This window comes from Anoplolepis gracilipes, chromosome 2 (genome assembly GCF_047496725.1).
Source record: "Anoplolepis gracilipes chromosome 2, ASM4749672v1, whole genome shotgun sequence".
Classification (NCBI taxonomy): domain Eukaryota; kingdom Metazoa; phylum Arthropoda; class Insecta; order Hymenoptera; family Formicidae; genus Anoplolepis; species Anoplolepis gracilipes.
In genome coordinates, this window is record NC_132971.1 from 19,253,613 (window position 1) to 19,273,685 (window position 20,073).

General features: G+C 33.3%; 1 protein-coding gene across 2 annotated transcripts in view; it reads left to right on the forward strand.

The window, feature by feature from the left end:
- Nucleotides 1–350: 350 nt before the first annotated feature.
- The window catches only part of LOC140662740 (tyrosine-protein kinase Dnt), an 83,194-nt gene continuing 63,471 nt past the window's right edge, over nt 351–20,073 (forward strand). Inside the window, exon 1 of one of the 2 annotated variants that reach the window (XM_072886339.1) lies at nt 351–927. Coding sequence is in view for 1 of the 2 variants with exons in the window: in XM_072886338.1 (XP_072742439.1) it covers nt 7,774–7,900 (127 nt within the window). In the remaining variant the exon portion in view is untranslated. Of the gene's footprint in view, nt 928–7,035; nt 7,901–20,073 lie in introns of those variants that run through there. The other variant, XM_072886338.1, reaches the window with a different exon arrangement.

Genomic DNA, 20,073 nt, shown 5'->3' on the forward strand with positions numbered 1-20,073 from the left:
AGTGAAAAAATTACATGATTGATACCTTAAATGTAAATCCGGTAGGAAATGAAGAAACTAAAATCGGCTTTTAACATACAGTATAATTGTAGTATTTAATAATATAAATAAAATAACATACGCGGAGAAAATTTTATATTAAAAATTACGATGGTATGTAGTAACTGTGGATTATTAGAAGCATTCCAAGTTGAAATGCTATGTAAAACTGTAAAAATTGACATAATTTTTACTACATACCATAATAATTTTTAATATAAAATTTTCTCCGTATAGATAATACAATTAAAATATAATAATACAGATAAAATAAGAAATAAAATATAATAAATTTAAACAAAAAACTTTTTTTTATGCTTATAATACATGTTCGATGCAGAGCATAATCTACATTAAAAAGAATCTGCATAAAAGAAACATTCATGGCAAATGGACTGTGAATGTGTGGCTCAAAATTATAGGGGATTATATTATATACTCAAATTTTTACAAAGAAACCGGATTTGCATTTAAGGTATCAATCTTGTAAATTTTTCACTATTCATCAAAAAAAAATATTTCATAATTGATCCCCTGATTTTATTATTTTTCGATTATGCGAGGTTGGTAAAGCATGTTTTTGCCGATCATTAGATAGGCAGTCCAACTTACTGATCTATATGTTGCGGAAGCACTCTGTACGTCACACGTGCACGGGACATAGCTTGGTGTGGGAGTCATTCCCTCTACACGAGACTGGACTTCGTTTCTACGCTGCTGCTGCCATTCACACGGCGACACTTTAGTCGGTAGGTAGCAAGTACGAGCTCTACGTCGTTCTGTTATATTATAACGCGTTATTTATTCTTCGAAGCGATCATTTCTATAATTGGCGATTATCAATTCGCGCGACTAATCAAGTTAATCAAGGCTTCTCATCAACAATTCGTAAGCATATAAATAATATACGTATATATATATCGTGTGTTTGCGAAATGTATTGTAATAAATAAATTCCGATTACATATTTTCACACACAAACGTCCATCCGTCATCTCAATTAATCAATCTGATACCCATCGCATCGCAGATGTAATGAAATGAAATTATTGATATTTTTTCGAACTTTTCGATCATTAATTAAATATCGCAAGTATGGAACGGATCGGTTTCCAGTTGAACGGCGTGTGACGTGTTTAATTAGTAAGACGTAATTACTTCTCTATTTTAGCATCTATCAGCATAACAAGCGTAAACATAACAATGTGAATCAGCATAATCGACATAAATTGTATATCAGTGATTTGTTGAAATACGTATTTGGCGAGATTTATGTATATACGAAATTGCGCGAATAACGGAAATTTCGGAGATTGCATTGCACGAATAATAATTGTTTACTTCTTCCTATTTCTACTCGTACATTTCTTTATTTATAATCTGGCTATCTAAAACGCACGGGGGCATATATTATTTGTTATTTAAAATATATATGTATACAAAGATAAAAGTACAACTAAAAGCAACAGGTGTAGTTGCGTCAGATGACGCGTGAAATTGGATGCGCGATTGTTGAATTCCTTCCCCTCCGTCCGAGATTTGTACGTTACGCTAATTTCTGAGAGGTCTCGAGTGCCGAGCGGTAGTTTCGTGCGAATGCAGTTTTTCTTTTACGTCATAATATATACTATAAAACCCGCGTCACGCGCGCGCGCATGATTAATATCGGGAGTGCCGTGAAAAGTGCTGTACGACCGTAGTGGTAAATGTTAATCAGTAATCGCGTGATTGTAATTAACCGCGTTCTTGCGAATGTATTACGTGAATACTATGAAAAAATAGCTTGGAGAAATAAGAGAGAGCGAGAGAGAGAGAGAGAGAGCGAGAGAGAGAGAGAGAGAGAGAGAGAGAGAGAGAGAGAGAGAGAGGAAGAGAGGAGGCTTGAGAAGGCAACGGGTGACGGTGAAACAATCGTGAGGTAATTTATTATTTATTATTTTTTATTTGCACGCAATTAATCATTTACCTACCTCAGCAACAATCGCATATCAAGCATTATATGTGTGACTTTGCGTTATTGTGCGATGTATATATGTGACTTTGCATTATTGTGCGATATATATAAGTATCTGATGGTGAAATTTATTTATTTATTTATTATATTGAGAAAGAGATACTTAAAAAAAGTATCCAACAACATATATGTAATATTTGTAATATTTAGATATGTCTACTAGGAAAATATTTAAGTTATTTAAGAATTATTAATTATTTAAGTAAAATTTTTTTTATATAAATTACAATTGATCATAACTACATGTATTAATTATAAAATAAATTTAAAATAATTATAATATTTAACTTTTTATCATATTTTCATTATATATTGCAAAATAAACTCAGAACATTTTTTTTATATGTAATTTTTAACAGATTATATTTCAAATTTTTTATTTTCTCAAAGTATAATTTCTAATTAATATTAATATTTAAATTTTCAAATATTTCTCTTTTTTATATTGACATAAAAATTTATATAAAAAATAATGAAAATATTCAAACAAAATGTTGAAAAATGTTGAAAATTTGAAATATTATATAAAACAAATGAAATTCGTAATAAATATGATAAGAATGTTCAAATTTTAGCAAAGTACGTAAGTTATTATTATAAAAATGTTTGATGTTGCTTTTAAATAAGATCGATGTGCAAATTGTTCCTAATATTAATTTCTATTCTACATTATGGAACTAGTTTATTGCGGTGCACATGAATAATGATGCGATTGGTTCCAAATACAAAAGGTAAATCTGTTAAATGTATTAATAGATGATAATATTGTAGGATAGATTTTGTTTGCATAACTATGAATATATCTCATACATAATAATATCACGATCGATTTCTAATCATTATTCATTATTAAAATATTACTGATTTAATTGATTGAAATAAATTGCCTTAAGAATCTTGTTAGTTTTATGTTAAGTATTGTTTTTGTTAGACACACACACACACACACACACACACACACACACACACACACACACACACACACACACACACACACACACACACATTTCGTCCTTTATATATTTAGCTAATCTCTCAATTTTAATATTCAATATTAAATATTCCCTATCCGTTGAAATAAATTTATTGCTAATTACTTTTAAACTTTACATTATAACTTATATATTATAACGTGTCAAAATAATTTTCCCCGTTAAAATTCTCAATTTCTTGATTGATTTAATTAAAAGTAAGCGTCCGGTCAATCTTGTAGTCGATCAAATGCAGCAATCAAATATTTGCAAACGTTATATATATTTATTTAATTTATATAATTAGGAATTTGATATTGATACTTATAATTAAATTTATTGGCATGATATTAACTGATATGTTACATTTTTAAATATAAAGAGACAATTTAAATATGAAAAGATGGTTCCTAAATTGAAATTTAATAATATAAATAAAATACTACAGGAACATGAATTTCATGTTCCTCTAGTCCTATATATATATATATATATACAATATATATATATATATATATATATATATATTTATGTTGTCACATTTTTTTATTTCCAATATAAATTTCTGTTACTAATTTGCAAAATAAGTTTTTTTTTAATTTAATATATAAAATATTATGTAAAATTACTGATGAGAAGGTAAAATAGATTAAAATTAAGAGAAAATCTGTGAGAACAGCTTATTTTTATAATATAAAATAAGTGAAATAATTAATATTCTAATAATAATAATAAAAATTAATATATCAATCATGTTAATCATAATGTTAATCATGTGTTAATTATAAATTTTATTTTATTAATGCTCTATGCTTTTTAAATACAATGCGACAGGAATTGATTAAAAAGAGTGTGATATAAAACAAATATATGTATAAGACATTTGCGAAAGAAAAAATGTAATCAAAAATTTATTTATTTAGAATTACAAGGCTGATTACAATCGCTGATAATTTTTATCATGAGAAATCAAATTCAGAATTACAGCATAATTAAATAATGTATTAATTTAGTGATAACTGTTGCTGTAATTTTGAATTTACTACTCTTGCGTTAGTATGAAATTGATATTAAATACGGGAATGAATTAACATTATGCTAAAATCTCCGTCTTTAAAAAATATTTGCAAATTGCAAACAAAAATCAAATAATTGATCCAAAATATTATTACAAAAATAATAAAAACTTTAAAAATATTTAATTTCTTATAATAAAGATAGCAGATTAACAATAATGATGGTTGCAAATCAAAATTATCCTCAATAATTTGTGTAAAATACTCGAAAGGTCGACACAGGTATGTATCGCTTATATCAAACGCATAATCCGAAATATAGTTGCTCGAAATGTGTTGAATTGTGAAAACCATAATAATTCAGTCTGGAACACTGAAATCCCCGGCGGCATTAAGTTGAAATAAGAGGGACGACGAGGAAGAAATATAAATGTAAATATTAATACAGAGAGAGTTGGACTACTATATGGATCTTAAGAACCGAGGGGAGACTTCCTCCACGAGCTTGCTTCCCTAGCCTCTTTCGTTCGCTCAAATATTTAATGGATTCGACTAGATCCACTCTTAGCTTTAGCTATATTCGTGTAACTTTCGTATATACGTGTACATTGAGTTCGTATGTGTAATTTATATACGCACATACGCTATACGCTCGCGTGATTCTGCGAAAGCTCAAACTATATCCTCACGAGTCGGAGTCGAATCACATTTCAGCGATGTCAGAGAGAGCTGTTTTACGCATACAATCAAATAGGATGCGTCAACGATAAGTTAAATTACATCAATCAATGTATGATCCGTGGAAAAAGGTAAAATGTTATATTTAAAATAATAAAACAAAATTTTCAAAAATATTTTTAAATTATAGAAAATTTTAATTACATGATGAGGTACAGAAAATTATATTATAAATAAAGCAAGAGAAAAGGGGGAGAAAGAGAGAGACAGAGAGAGAGAAATAGGAAATACATGCAGATGTGTGTAATTACATAAAAATATATTTTTTGTTTTTTTTTTATTTTTATTATTTTTTAAATCGGTTGGTGTAAATTATGATATAGCTTTGCGCGTAGTTTGCAATATCATATCGTGCCAGATTTTTTGTGCGATCGCAATTAAAAGTTTTTTTCCCATGTGTCGAATGTCGATATAAGATCACTTCGGGAACTGTCTGCAAAAGTGTCTGTTGTGTGCAAACTCGGTTCGAGGAAAGCGCGGTTCGACGAAAGGGCGAAGGAACGAACGAAAAACAGTCTTTAATTATTTGCGATTGGCTCGAGCAAGTCCCGCGGGTGTGTTCCGCCGAGTTCGACGGAGAGTTAATTAATCCCGCGGTATAATTAAAGCGCCGTTTCGTCAGACCAAAAGGTAAAGGGAAAGGGGATAGAAGGCGTGCCCGCTGGAAGTTAAACTCTACGAAGATCAAATTGTGAATCCGGGACTGTCCGGGACCGTTCGGCGATTCGCCAGAAGAGGGTGGAAAGGAAGTGGACTCTGCGACACGACAGGGGTAGCCAGAGACCGATTTAATTAAATTCTAACGCTTTCGGAGAAACGCACGCGCGCGCGCGCGCGCGCGCGAATGAGTGGCGTCGATCGTGCACCGATATCTCCGATGATTCCCCTTTCCTCTTCTCCCTTCTAACTCTTCCCACCCTTCTTCAGAATCACACGAGGAATCAGCGTGATCTGGACTGACGCGTGAGATCGTTCGAAATTATTTCTTTCGTCGTTACGTTCTCTCTGTGCTTTCGCGTGTCGGGCTAAAGCTCGTCAGCGACGATATTGCGTTCTGACGAGGACCTGGAAACGCACACGAGCGGGGAGGGTGAGAAAGGGGGAAAGGGGTTATCACAGGGGAAGGGGAATTTCACGGCTCCAAGTGGATTGAAAGTTTTTGATGTTATTGGATGCTGGACGTCAATTTCGTCGTTGTGCCGAATCGCGACCGTTAATCGGCACTCTGTCGCCGCCACGTCAATAACAAGTTCGATAGAATTACGAGCGACAAAGGTTTCCCGTATTATTACGAAATTATATCATAAATCTGATCGTTTGTATGCTCCCACGCCGTGGAATACGTCGTTGCAAAAATATTTGTACGTGTTCTATCTAAAAGGCGAAAATTCTATTTCTCATTTTTCCACGTCTCGTACACACACACACACACACACACACACAACGCACGCATCTAAATATGGGATAGATTGTTGCTGATTTTTATATTTCTCGCGTTGTACAATTTTTGTGAATAAATTATCGAACTTGTATATTGCATCAGTTTAAAATTGGAAATCTTCTTTTACTTTTTATTTTTATATTTCGATATTTATATATAATTCTTGTTTTGTTGTAAAACGTGTGCGTTTTTCACAATCTATAATTAATATTTACAATATATTTAAATATATTAAATACATACAGATTAAAATATAATAATTTTTTAATTTTTGTATTAATATATTTTTATTATAAATAGCACAATGGATGAGATTAGGTATGTGTTGTGTGCACGATTGTTGTAAGATAAATTATACCAATAATGTCATTTACATAGAACATTATGTGCGCATTTAAAATAAGCGTTGCATACAAAGATTTATTTCACCATGTGCTAGTGCTATATTTCCAGTAATTCATATAAACGTGATACAGACACATATATTATAAACGCGCAAAGTGTTCTTGGTTGAAACATTTCCATGATATCATTGTGGTTGGCCTAATTTTAATCATGGAAGGACATGACCACAAATACAAATTGATTACGATTAATATCGCCTACAATCATAAAAGTTTTATCCAGCGATTGCTCTTGATCTCACATGTCATCAATAATCATACAAAATATCTAACCATACCTAATGATGGTTGAAATACATCTTGATACAAATAGCACAAATAGCAATATTCCTATATTAAAATCATGGAGAAGCTGTGGAAAAAATGCAAGCAGGGGGAAAAGGGGAGGGGGTTTTTCGCGCAATCCGCAGTGATGTATACACCCTCGCTATTTTCACAGCGATATCTCGCGCCTGATTTCCGCGATATTTATCCGACTGTCTATTTTCGACGACGTAATTTACACCTTACCAGGATTCATGATGCGTACTCACGCACTGTTTTTCTAGTCCAATCCATCACACGTACGTGTGCATAATATGTCCGTTCGTCGTCGTATATAAGCAACGGTTACATAGGCGCAGGCGCGACGAGATTCATCGTCGCTACTCGAATACGACGGACTCGAACGGCACGCCGTTCAGTCGAGCACCGACGTCGACGACGATGACATCGTTTCTCACCCTATATCAGAGCGTCATCCTCGTCTCGTCATCGCGCCTCGCCATGTGATCGTTTTTGCCGTTCGATCATGAGCGACTTATGACGGTGCGTGTGCGCGCGAGAAAAATGCGTTGAGAAAACATCGTTAAAATTCGTTCGTTTTACGTATCAGGGTGGAAAATGTTCCCCGCCAATAATTATATTTCTTACGATGATTAATAAATCTCTGTAAGCGTAGAGCGATCGAGAAAGAGAGACTGACATAAAAAGATCGGCGAGACCGGTGAGAAATGGCAGGGCACGTCGGTGGATGGAACCACGTGCGAGCAATCCATGTCAAAGAGAACGATAGGATTTTTTTGCGATTCTTATTGTTAACGACACGGTGTTGAAGTTAAAGGGCTATTTGGTGCGTGGAAACGGTAGTGTTTACGGAGCATGTGAGACAATGCGGTTGTGTAGTGGTCCCTGCGATCTTCTGCGGCGCGAGTTCTTCGTCCTTCTCGTTCTGATTGGCTGCAGCGATGGCTATCTCAATATATTCATCAGTCAGTCTCAGGTCATGAAGCTCTTAGGTATGTAAAACTCTTTTTATGTTGAGATGAAGAAAATTCATGTCAAAATGTAAAAATGTCAAAATGTACTATGCAGTCATAGGGGGACTAAATAAATGCATGCCGAGAGGAACTAAATGCATAGATAGAATTCGCATCTTTCGGTTTCATACATAGATTTAGTCACTTAAAAAATTAGAAAAAATATATTTAGTAAAAAGGAAAAATTACTGCATAAAGATTAATTGGGAAATACACATTCGTGTGCTTGATTTATATTGGTATTTACTCAAATCGTGTTTGTAACACAACCTAACCAATTTATTTATAATTTTTTAAAAATTCTTTTTAAAATAGTTTTTCTTTTTAATTTTTTGTTCATTCGAACAAACATAAGTTTATTTAAGCATTACGTTTAAATTTTTTGAAAAATATGAAAATAATCAGGAATAAAGTATTTTTTCACATTTTATGCAACATCCAATGAATGCGTTACTTATTTTTATACTTTTAAAATACAATTTTTTTTTTAATTAATTCATGAAAAGAATTTTGGAAATATAATTTACATTTTACATTAATTTATTTGTATTAATTTATCTTATATGAATAAAAATGATTTAAAATTTATTTTAAGATAATTATCCAGCAAATTGTGCTAATTGAATTTGATGTATATATTTCACTTGTCTATCTCATCCAATGTCTATCATGAGAAACAGTTTTAATTATATTTGATTTATTAATGGAAGAACCCATCCCTCGCGAGCAATCTTTTTCTCGTCATGCCGTGTCATGCTAACATCGCGCAAGCGCTAGTTACAAAAGCGTTAAAATGCTCGCCTCGTCCTCTCTATTCTGCATTACTTTTTCCATTCAATCGAAACTCGTGCGTACATTTCCGCGTGGCGGTAAACATGAAAAGTTCCTCTCCCATAGTGATGTTCGTTAACAGGTCCCATTACAATTGCGCGTCGGGCGCGCAATATTTTCTGAGAGCAAACGAAAGCCAGCGAACGCGCGAAAAAAGAGTTGACAGAGAGAATCTGTGAAACCGGACCATTACTATGTTGCCGCACCGGTGCTTGTGCATAAAGTCACAACCAACGATAAAAACGGAAAAAAAAAAAAAAACAGAAATAAAATCAACAGAAAAGATTCGAGCTCGGAAAAGCAGCACAGAGTTAAAAATTAATATTATAAAACTAGTTGAAAATCTGTCGATATTAATAATGAAGCATGAATAAAAAGTAATATTTTTTTAATATTATAAGATTTTTTACAAAGTTAGTACTAGTTTTATAGTACTTTACTTACAGAAATTTAATGGAGAGAGTTTGACCTTTTTTTCTGGAAAAGTTTAAGTTTCTTATACTTTTCAAAATAAATTTTTTCAATTAAATGTAAAAAAATAAAGCTTCGAAAATGTTAAATATATTTGTACATTTTTATTGCAAGATAGTTGGTAATAATTTTTTTCATCGCTTTACACACACGATTAAAATCGATTTAAGGCATTACACTTTTTACAAGAATATGCTAGATTCTAAAATATTAAGAGAATTTTAAAAACTTTGGAAATTTTTATACAAGAACTATAAAACTAAATGTCCTTAGAAAATTGACAATATTATTTTTCTTATTTTCGACGAAATAAAAATGCATGCGCATAATATAAGTATTAACGCCAACTAACGTCGAAAATTTTTTTTTGACTTTTACGTTCATAATTGCGAACCATTTGTGATTGTAGTACCCTTTGTACCTTATCCAATTTTGTCTCTTTAACGTTCGCTTCGTTTTGCATCCCCAGTGTGCAATTAACGCGATTGTAACGTGTCACGAGGGAAAAACTCTTTCACGAAACTCGTTGGCGCACAGTTTTAACGAACACAGGCGGAAAAACTTGGGGTCGTGTGTTGTAGTAAGAAGAAAAAGAAAGAGATAGAGGGCTGTATAAAATATCTCAAGGCATCGTGAGAGCGAAACCGCGGGATGACCGATGAAAGAGAGCGAATTAGCGTCCGGGACCGCTTATGGCAAACGCTCGCGGAGTGTCATTTCAGCAATTTGCGGCACGAACCGCTCGTTTTAATGGTCGCCGGTCCATATATCGGGGTCCTGCTATGCATCTAGATATCTCTCCGTTCCATTCGATATCACTTTACGGCCCCGTGATTCATATTCGCGCGCGTGTTCGTTCGCAATCCACACCGAACGTGGATCAAGCGTTCTCCACTCGATGTCGGTCGGTGGATTGAACGGGGCCGGCTAGGTAGGTGTGTGAAAGGCCGGGGAAAAAAAAAAAAAAAAGGTGAAATCGCCGTATTTACGAGCGGCCGGTCGCTCGTGACTCTTCGAAAATCGAGGCAATCCCGGCGGTCGCGACTCTCCGAACGGCAGAACGACCCGACACACGTTCCGCTGGTTGCGTTACGCGCTATAGCGGTACAGATTGCGCGCGGCACTTTCATACATTTTACGTTAATCGCGAAATATGGTGCACCGGCGAATGTGCGAAAGAGATAGGGGGAAAAAAAAGACTGACACAACACGTAGAAGCGAATTTGCGTGCGAATTGAAAACGAACGGCGAAGCTTAACGCGTTTGTCCTCTCTGCGTTCTTTGATATCTATAGTGGTCTGATTTAATAACGATTTATCCGCTAATAGTGGAACTAACATAAGATTACGGGAGATAACGTAGTATTGAGAACACTTAGGTATGAGATATTTATGAGAGATGCAAGTCTCGTAATACATCGATAAACTGAGCTAGCTTGGCTTCTCCTAGGAGGTGGGTAACTTCAGCTCGTCTTCGAAGGAATATATAATTAAATTTCGCCGAAATTACACGAGTGGTATAAGCACGTATCTGAGATACACTGAGGAAAGATAACGAGGATAAGAGGGATAATAACGCCAAGAGAGGGCTGATAGGATCTACAGTTTCTAAAATTAAAGACAAGTAGTGTTGAGTATATTAGTTCATATAAAGTTATTAAGTTTAGTATTCTACGGAGGCAGTGCTTTAAAACGCTTAATCTTAATGACAAATTTTTTTAGTATATATAAAGTTGATTGGGAAAAGTTTTTCGAAAACAGTCATCATTTTTCTTCTTTGCTTTTTCAAAAGCTTATGGTTTATGAGTTTTTCTTTAATCATATATCTATACATTTTGTTCAATTTTCTTAAAAATAAATGTACTTTTCTTCTTTTTTATTCTTTGTAAACGTTACGGATTTTTATAGTTTTACCGTCAATTAGAAATGTAGAAGATATACGTTTTTAAAGTTTGTTGAAATTAATATGTGTCCTTTGATCATTTGTACAACATCGAGGAGATAATGCCGTTATAATTTAGCGGAAAGAACGATGATTTCTTGAACGGATCTATTTTTCAAATGTCCAAACAGTCGTAGTCTTTAGAAAGAGATACAGGGTAATCTTCGTCACATTTCGGATTCCGCTGTTGAAGGGGTGGAGGCTGGGGGAAAGTGAAAGGGTTGCTTCTAAGAGGAGTAAGCGGTGGGGCAAGTTTCGTCGCCGACGCTCTCGAAAGTCACTTAACTTAGATTGCACGAGCGAAATGACTTTACTTCCCCGGAAAACTTCGTTCCGTTGGAAAGGCATCTCTTCTCTGCAAGCACCAAAAAAAAGGGAAGAAGGAAAAAGAGAGAAAAAAAAAAAATAGAAGAATAAGAAGAAAAAGAATAAAGTCGAAAGAGAGAAAGAAAGAGCGTGTACGGAAGGTGGTTGAAAGTGGTGTGTTACGTATGTGGGGGAGGAGAGAGAGAGACGAAGAGGAGAGAAAATACTCACTATCACATATACACATGCACGTCCTCCTTTTGAGAGAACGAAGATACGAGTCGACTATTACCTGACACCTCCGTGCGGATTCAGCATTTACTTCCGTCGCCGAGTTCGGAACGTTTACACGGGGTTTGCTCTGATTGGGCAGGGGATTTCTCACCATGTGATGAAAGGCGCGGGATGAGTTTGCGCTTTGAAGTAATATCCTTATTCCTCGAATGGAGTTGTCTCTCGGCATCCTGGATTTACTACCGAAATTGCTTCGCGCTAGTCAACTCACGGCTTCAATGGTGTAGAACACCGAATCTTACTCCTCGACGAAGTTACTTAGAGACAACATAATCCTATACATAGACAGAATATATATATGTATATTTCCTTGTTTTTTTTTTTTTTTTTTTTTTACTTTTTTCATTTCTGTGTTGCTTAATATAATTTGCGTATATTATGTCGTTTAATGAATGACAAGCTTGAAACAAGTAATAAATAGTTATTAATAGTTATGAGATTGTCTTATTTTACTTTGAAATGTGAATAAATTTACTAACTTTTGATCTGAATATCAATTATACAGAAACTAATAGATGCAGACTCGTAGAACCTGGTTGTTGAATATTTGCACATTTACCTTGCTTATATTGCGAGAATTTGGAACCACACGCTCCGCGCAATAAGCAGGAACTTTGGGACCGCCGGACGTTCTAGAATTGATTTTTAATTTACCCTTGTACACGATGCACGCTCGCTGCAATCGCCTCCGTATGTTTGTCCTGTCTGGACCACGAAACGGTCCGACAAACAACCGACAACGTGTTCATTGCCGACGACTGTCGGACTAGCTTGTGAAACGACCCTTGTCGATTCCCCAGGCTCCAGTCGTGTCGCTGGAAACGACACGAGAAAATCGATTATTCCACAAGAACGCCCATTAAAAAAATAGTATTGCGCGAAAAGATTAACGCATGCCCTCTGTACTCATTTCTGCACATTTCTCTCTTTTACGTTCATGAATATTTTTGCCGCTTAACGTTAACCTACAATTGACTTCATTATTTTGGGATTATTCAAGAGAAAGAAGAATGAAAGAGAGGGAAGGTTAGGAAAGAGATAGAGATAGAACTTAAATTATATAAATTATATATGTTATTTTAATTTTATATTCAACTTGCATTTTTATTAAATGGAATATAAAATTATATATAAATCAATATAATATTACCAATACACATATATTATTAGTGAATTTTTAAGTAACTTAGAATTTATATTTTATATTTATTCGGAGATATATTATTTAAAAATATATCTCTTTTTTCTGTGACATGTAGAAAGTATAAAGAATAACTCGATAAGAAATAGATATATTTTCGGTATGATCAAATTTCTTACGTAGTTTTGACGTTTCGAAGTTAAAGGAACAAAGTTAGCCTAATTTTCTTGTTCGTTAAACAAATTGCTGCCATTCTGAGATTCCTTCTTTCTGATTTTCTTTATCACAGTTTATTTAGTTAGCGGATACGAACAGAGTTCGTGTATGATATATAACAGTTTCTTCCGCAAGATGCACACCACTCTCCCTCCTCTTTCCACTCTATATTGTCTGTCATTCGTCACGCTACGAAACTTTGACGCTACGAAAATTTTACTCCACCCTTTTCACACTCGTGCGTAATTTTCGCGCTGGACCCGACCGTGTCAATTTCTCCGAAATTGCCGCTGGCTGGAGCTGGCAAGGTGGAGGAACGCCGTCAGCCCGAATTGCAGTAGTTTGCCGACGGGTAGATCCGACCGGACGATAACGTAAACCGCCATGGTTTATAGCCGCGCACGCATTCACGCATACTCATACGCAGGATCGTCGCCGTATGCATTCGCCGTAGGAATGGTCTCTTTAGCCGCGTGTGTTATTGCATAGCCCTTGATCCGGCGATAATAGATTAATTAATACGCCTTCACTGTGTAATTAACGGCTTATGTACCAACGCATTTCCATCTTTCGTAGTTACGACAAATTGAGCAGGGTTAAGGATGGTAAGCATCTCGATGGATAATCTTTACGATGAGATTTTTGTTTGCTTTTTTTAATTACTCAGAACTTAATATGAGGGAGATATGAATTTATATATGCCTTTTCAAAGCACAAACGACTTAAATTTTTACGAAACATGAGATTAAATATTAATTTTGTGTTTCTAATAAAACGATACAAAGAAAAATAATAAGAATAACACCATTAATTCGTATTATTCATTATATATTAATTGCATCTTGTGTGTTATGTGTGAATAAATATATATTTGTTTTTATGACAAGTTAAAAAGTTCTTTTTCATGTATTTTTCTTCTTATCTCTCATTATATTCAAAAATTTTTAATATAAGTAATAATAAATTGATAAACATTTGATCAATTTTATGTGATTGAATATTAGAAGATTTTAGAAAATATATATCTATATACCCAATGGCACAAGTTATTTCTGGAGAAATAAATATATATATTAGAAGGCTTTTTAAACATGAGCCATTCGATATCGAAAGTAAATCATATACATATCACAGTTAATTTGTTGGCTAGCAAGTATGCAGCTGATTTGCAATCCAATCCATGAACGTCGACCGGTTTATACGGCTGTGCCGGGCAGTTTACACGGGAAATTGATATGACCGTACAAACGCCGATGTTCGCGATATGCGCACCATTCGCTCCCATATCCACGATTTCGTACATATTTACACGTGTCTCGTTTGCACGCCAGCAGACACGTGTGATTTACGCAAACGCGTGAGGAGATTCGCCGATGAAAATTTATCTTCCAGCAGATCATTGATCTAGCTAAAGTATAGCTAAAGTACACATTATTACATTTTTCTACATTGACTTTTTCTTACAAAAAAAGTAGGTAGACCGCCTAAAGAAACAAAATTAATTCTGAAATATTAAATTTCAAAATTGTAAATAAATTATAGATAAAATATTTGAATTGATTCCAAACGAATCTTGTTGAAGAAATATTTTTTAGCGTAATATTCAAGATACATTTAAACTTGAAACATATAAAATTAACAACAAATATTAACTCCAATTAAACTACTCGCAGATGAAACAAATAAATTTAAACTCAAAGAGAAAATATTGCCTTTTTAGATATGTTTTTTTTCAAGTAAAATATTTTTTCACATTAAATAAATAGATATGATTGTTTTTGACAAATCGTATCTTTGTTTTCTATATCGATATGTTTGTTAATTTTTTTTCTCGTTAGATGCTTTGAAAGACTCCTATTGATTCGAGAACTCATCGTTTCATGCGTGATGTATGGTACGTGTCAAATACAACGTGCACGCGTCACGTACGAAGTGGTCTCATAGGATATTCGTAGAGAGAGTACAAATAGTACATTATATGTATATAGAGGTGTAGAAGGCTACGTGGTATTCGCTCCGACACTTGCATATTAGTACGTTTCGCCTATCGTCGATATCCGCACGTGCACGGTTAAACATATTTGTACGTGCACGGCTAGGGTCAAATCCGTTCGTATTAATTGGCAAACATTAAACTCGTTATGTGTATACGAGCCTTGTACACATACCACGAGCGATGAAATGTTATTTCAAATCGGCAAAAATGCATCCGATCAAAAACATCGTATTTTCGAAATGCTGTATTTTATAACGTCACATTTGTTATTTAAATATAATGAGTAATGTTTTTGAATATTTTTATGTAGACACGTTTTGATTATACTTTTACCGAGGATGCTGTTGTCAAAATTTGTCTATCTCAAATTTTACATTCAAATACATATATATATATTTAATATAAATTTCTTTTTCTCGCGAGAGACTATTCTGATTTATTTATATCAAAAATATTTTTTAAATATTGTGATATTTTTATCGTATACCATTATTTGTTTAAGCGTTTTAGAGTATTTTTAAATATCGCGTGTCGGATATGCGATATATACCTGAAACAAGGATATATAGTATGAAAAAAAATAAAAAAAAAACACTTTATGCTTTATATACACACGTGTCATGCATGATGTTAAGCATTGACATCGTTACACGTACATGTAAATTGAACGTGTATACATCGATTGATGGAATCGATAATGTTTTAGTGACAAAAAGCGTGTCGTTGTCGTGTGTCGTTGTCGTGTGTAGCTCGTTCCATACATTTGGCGTCATTTAATTCCTTCATTTAATCGCATGACGCGGTGCGCGAACGCATTTCGATAGAAACAAATTTATAAAGCAAAGCGCCCAGTATATGTACATATACGCGAACCTAAATACGCGTTTCCAAGCATTATTTTTTTTTCGAAACAAAATTTTCGTTCAGTTTGGTACATGGAGCGTCGCGTCGGCAGTATTTTCACATATGTAAACTATCGAATTTTATTGCCCGCGCATAATGCACGCGTTCGAGTCGAGCGAAAAAAAAAAGTCGACCGGGCAAAGTAAAAGCAGGAAAAAGTCCATAGAGCATGAGAGTCTTTCTATCGAAGCGCAAAATGCGCAGAAAATCGTCGGAATCGCCGTCTGCCGTTGCTCTCTGCGGCTGCACATATTGCAAATCTAGCACACACACACACATACACACACGCTTGCGCACGCACGCACAGTACCTGTCGAAACCTATCATCGTATGAAATCTTTCTGCAGGTGCGATAGCCATTCTACCGCGACCAATGGAAATTGCTCGTGATTCCCGAACATTTTTTATATTCCTTTCTCCCTCATCGGTGGGTTCGCTCCCCTCTGCGTTATTCTTTTCGCGTATTGCCCGATCTCCGCGATAGATAATATCGTATCGTTCGCTCCACACTTGTAAATCACACGTTATATCGCGATGTCGGTCGGCTTTTTGATGTTTTATTCGAGTATGATTTAAACACGCGCTTAAAAATGCTTGAAAAAATAAATCTTTACGCACGTAGATTTATTCTCTTTGTATCACATGTATATGACGAAGTTTACATAGGACAGCAACATTAAGAAATTAAAGGATAAATGGTAACGATAATAAACATCATTAGTATTACTGATGAATATATCCAATAAATCTGGCTCTCGATTTTACGTTGCGCGAAAACCATTTATCTGTTTCAGTAATTTATTGCGCATTTATGTGTACGTTATTCGTTTATTCTGCATATCGTAACGCGCATGTTGATAAAAACCGCAGGTACTAGAAGAATTAATATCGATTGCACGTCGAATGAATATTCAGCGCGTGATTGGGGCCACATTGTTGCTACGCGTTCACATTCTAATGAGCGTACATTCCATCGTGATCAATTATCCTAATTGACAATTAGTCGTCAGACATCATGAGATATTAAAAGTGGAAAATGTGGTGTTAAATTAGTGAAGTTAAAATGTGAGGAACAATTTTGCACGCGTTCTTTAAATAAACAAACTTATATTAGAAAATATTCATTAATTTTATTTAAATTTGGATAAGAATATTTTTATTAGACATTCTCTCTTCATTAAATATTTTTGTACGTTAATATTTGTAAACGAAAATTTATACTGTTTTATCACATGTTTAATATTGTTTTCTTATACATCTTTTTTTTTATAATAATAAATTTAAAAAATATAAAATATATATACTGGATATAAATTATTTATGTCAATAGAAAGGGCATCAACATATTCATTAGCTTTACTTTACGACAGTCTTTATCTAAAATCGACAACCATTCTGGATTAAATTTTGGCTAGTACGCTGATAAGTTGCAATTCAAAGTAGAAATAGCTTCGATACGTAAGCGATATATCTATACAAAGCACGTATTGTCAGAACTTGGATATTGAGGGGAGAGTTATTCGCGTCGGATTTATGGAAGAGATAGCGGAAGACATCGACGCATCGTTGTATGCAAGTGGTACGATAAGTGGTGAGGTTGACGTTTCTGTAAAAGAAGCATTTTCTATGAAAATTGCCTTATGTAATTTTTTGTATTTTTCTTAAAGGAAGAAAAAATGTGTTTTTGAAGAAAAATTATGTCTCAGAGAAAAGCTTGTATGTCAGTAAAATCATAACATAAAATTAATAGTCTTAATTTTTTTATTATACATTTCAATTTCAAATCTTAACTTATAATAATTTTAGAAATGTATCAATAATAGATTTATGGCGAAATTAGCAGAGAAATTTCGTATCTCTTGTTGTTGATTTTATTTTGAAAATACGCAATAATTAAAAAGAAAAAGGTTACTATCTAAATTAATTGTGTATATCTATTTCCAGCATTATTTGTGAATGTACATAACAGATGTATAAAATATTGAAGATCTCATGAATATATATTTATATTATATTTCCAAACGAATAAATATGGTAACGATTCTCTCGCGTATAATATAACTTTGTTTGAAACTACTTGAATAATTTCGAAGCTCGAGGAAGCATTTATCGTTATTAACATGGTGAGAACATTAGTTCGAGGAGTCAGGTCAGTGCATTGGAGACATTGCGACATTGATTTTCGACGTAGTGCTGTGTGATTGAAACTTTATAATGCGAATAGTAGACAACCTGATGCTTGGTATTGCACGGTATTAGATATTAAATTATGAAACACAGATTCATAATTTAATAGTAAATAGTAAATGTGTTTAATTTATATAAAAGTAAAAAGTAAAAAATAAATTATAAACATTAAATTGTATAACATTAGATTATATCAATTATTGCGTTATTAATATTGATGAATGTTATTGATAATCTGCAAAAAACTAACTACAATGTATAAAAAAGCAAATTTTGTTTTACATAAATTATATAATTATTTCAAGGAAAAGTATACAGCGAATGTTTTGTATGTCTAAAACGCGTTGTACGCAGTGATTATATTATCATTCGGCGATACGTAAACGGGAAGATAGACCAGTCCGATATAGATTTCGTGCATCAATAAACGTAATATATATCGGGAGTGTGGTGTAAAATATCGCGTGAGTGTTTTTGAAGATACATCAACGAAGGATTAGGAGAAAATGAGCAGGCATGGAATGGCATTGGGAGCAATCAGATAATTTATTACGTATGAGATAATTTATTACGTATTATTCGTGGAATTAATTTTTTTTGTCGCGATTATTGCATAGGATATTTCATACAATTCTATTTAGGTATATGTGAAGCTGGCGTCTTACCTCATGGAAATTATCATTAATTGCGGAGGGTTTTGATTTTATTTTTAATAGTTTTAGAATTCCTCATAGATTAAACAAATAGGGTCGGTCATTAAAAGAATGGCGGGAAAAAAATTTAAGCTGCGCCTCACTTTGTGCTTCGATGATTTTGTTTTAGCATTTTTGTCAGATTTTAAGCGCGTGAAAGTGCTGCAATAATTCTGCAAAAAGTTCTATGTGTAACAATTATTAAAATATTAATTATAAAAATCACCCGAGACGCTGGACACATAAATATTAAAGTGAGTCGTTGGTCGTAACGATATTTTGATATGTAGTTCTCAGTTTTAAATGAAATTTTGTGTTATACGGCGTCTCGATCTTTGTTTAATAAATATTTTAATAATTTTTACGCGTATCTGAACAGAGTTCTAGATACGCGTAAATACTTCTTTAGCAAGTATAATAAGATTGCAGAAAAAAATAACACAAAGAAAATAATACAAAAAAAATAATATAAATCTTATCTAAAGTCGATAGAACTATTGAAAGATCAGTGTCTTATCTCGATATTTATATACGTTTAACATTTCGGGTGATATAATTTGTTAAATGGACATTCTAATAATTTTGAGACTTAAAAATTTTTATAAAACTATTGTGTAACTCTCAAGTACTTAAAATCTGACAAGAAATACTTAAAAAATCGTTGGCAAACAAATTGAGACGCAACGTGAACTTTTGCGTCTTTTGTTGTGAGCAATTTTTTTCTGTAATCAAAACTGTTTAATTTGTGAAGAACTCTAGAATTATTAAAAATAAAGCTTATTCAGTTTTTTTTTAGTATTTACAAATCTAGCACTAGAAACTTAACGAGGCTTTGTGTTTTTCCTTTGTATAAATGAAAAAACAGAAAATGTGTATATAATAAAAAAAATGTATTTTAAGGAAAGTTGTATTGAAAAATTCTCTTGTAGGAAAATATTCTCGTTGTATGGAAGTATTCTCTTTATTTGGAATTTTGAACAAAAATGTTTGAAAAATTAAGGAATTTTCAGGGACTTTTTTTACAAGCTTTAAGACATCTTGTATATATTTTATTTCTTTAAATAGTTCTTATATTATACGACATATAAAATTATAAATGAATTAGTCTCAAATTTTGTCGTAAATTATAGATATCCTTTAAAAACTACTTTGATCAATTTAATTGTTGATTAAC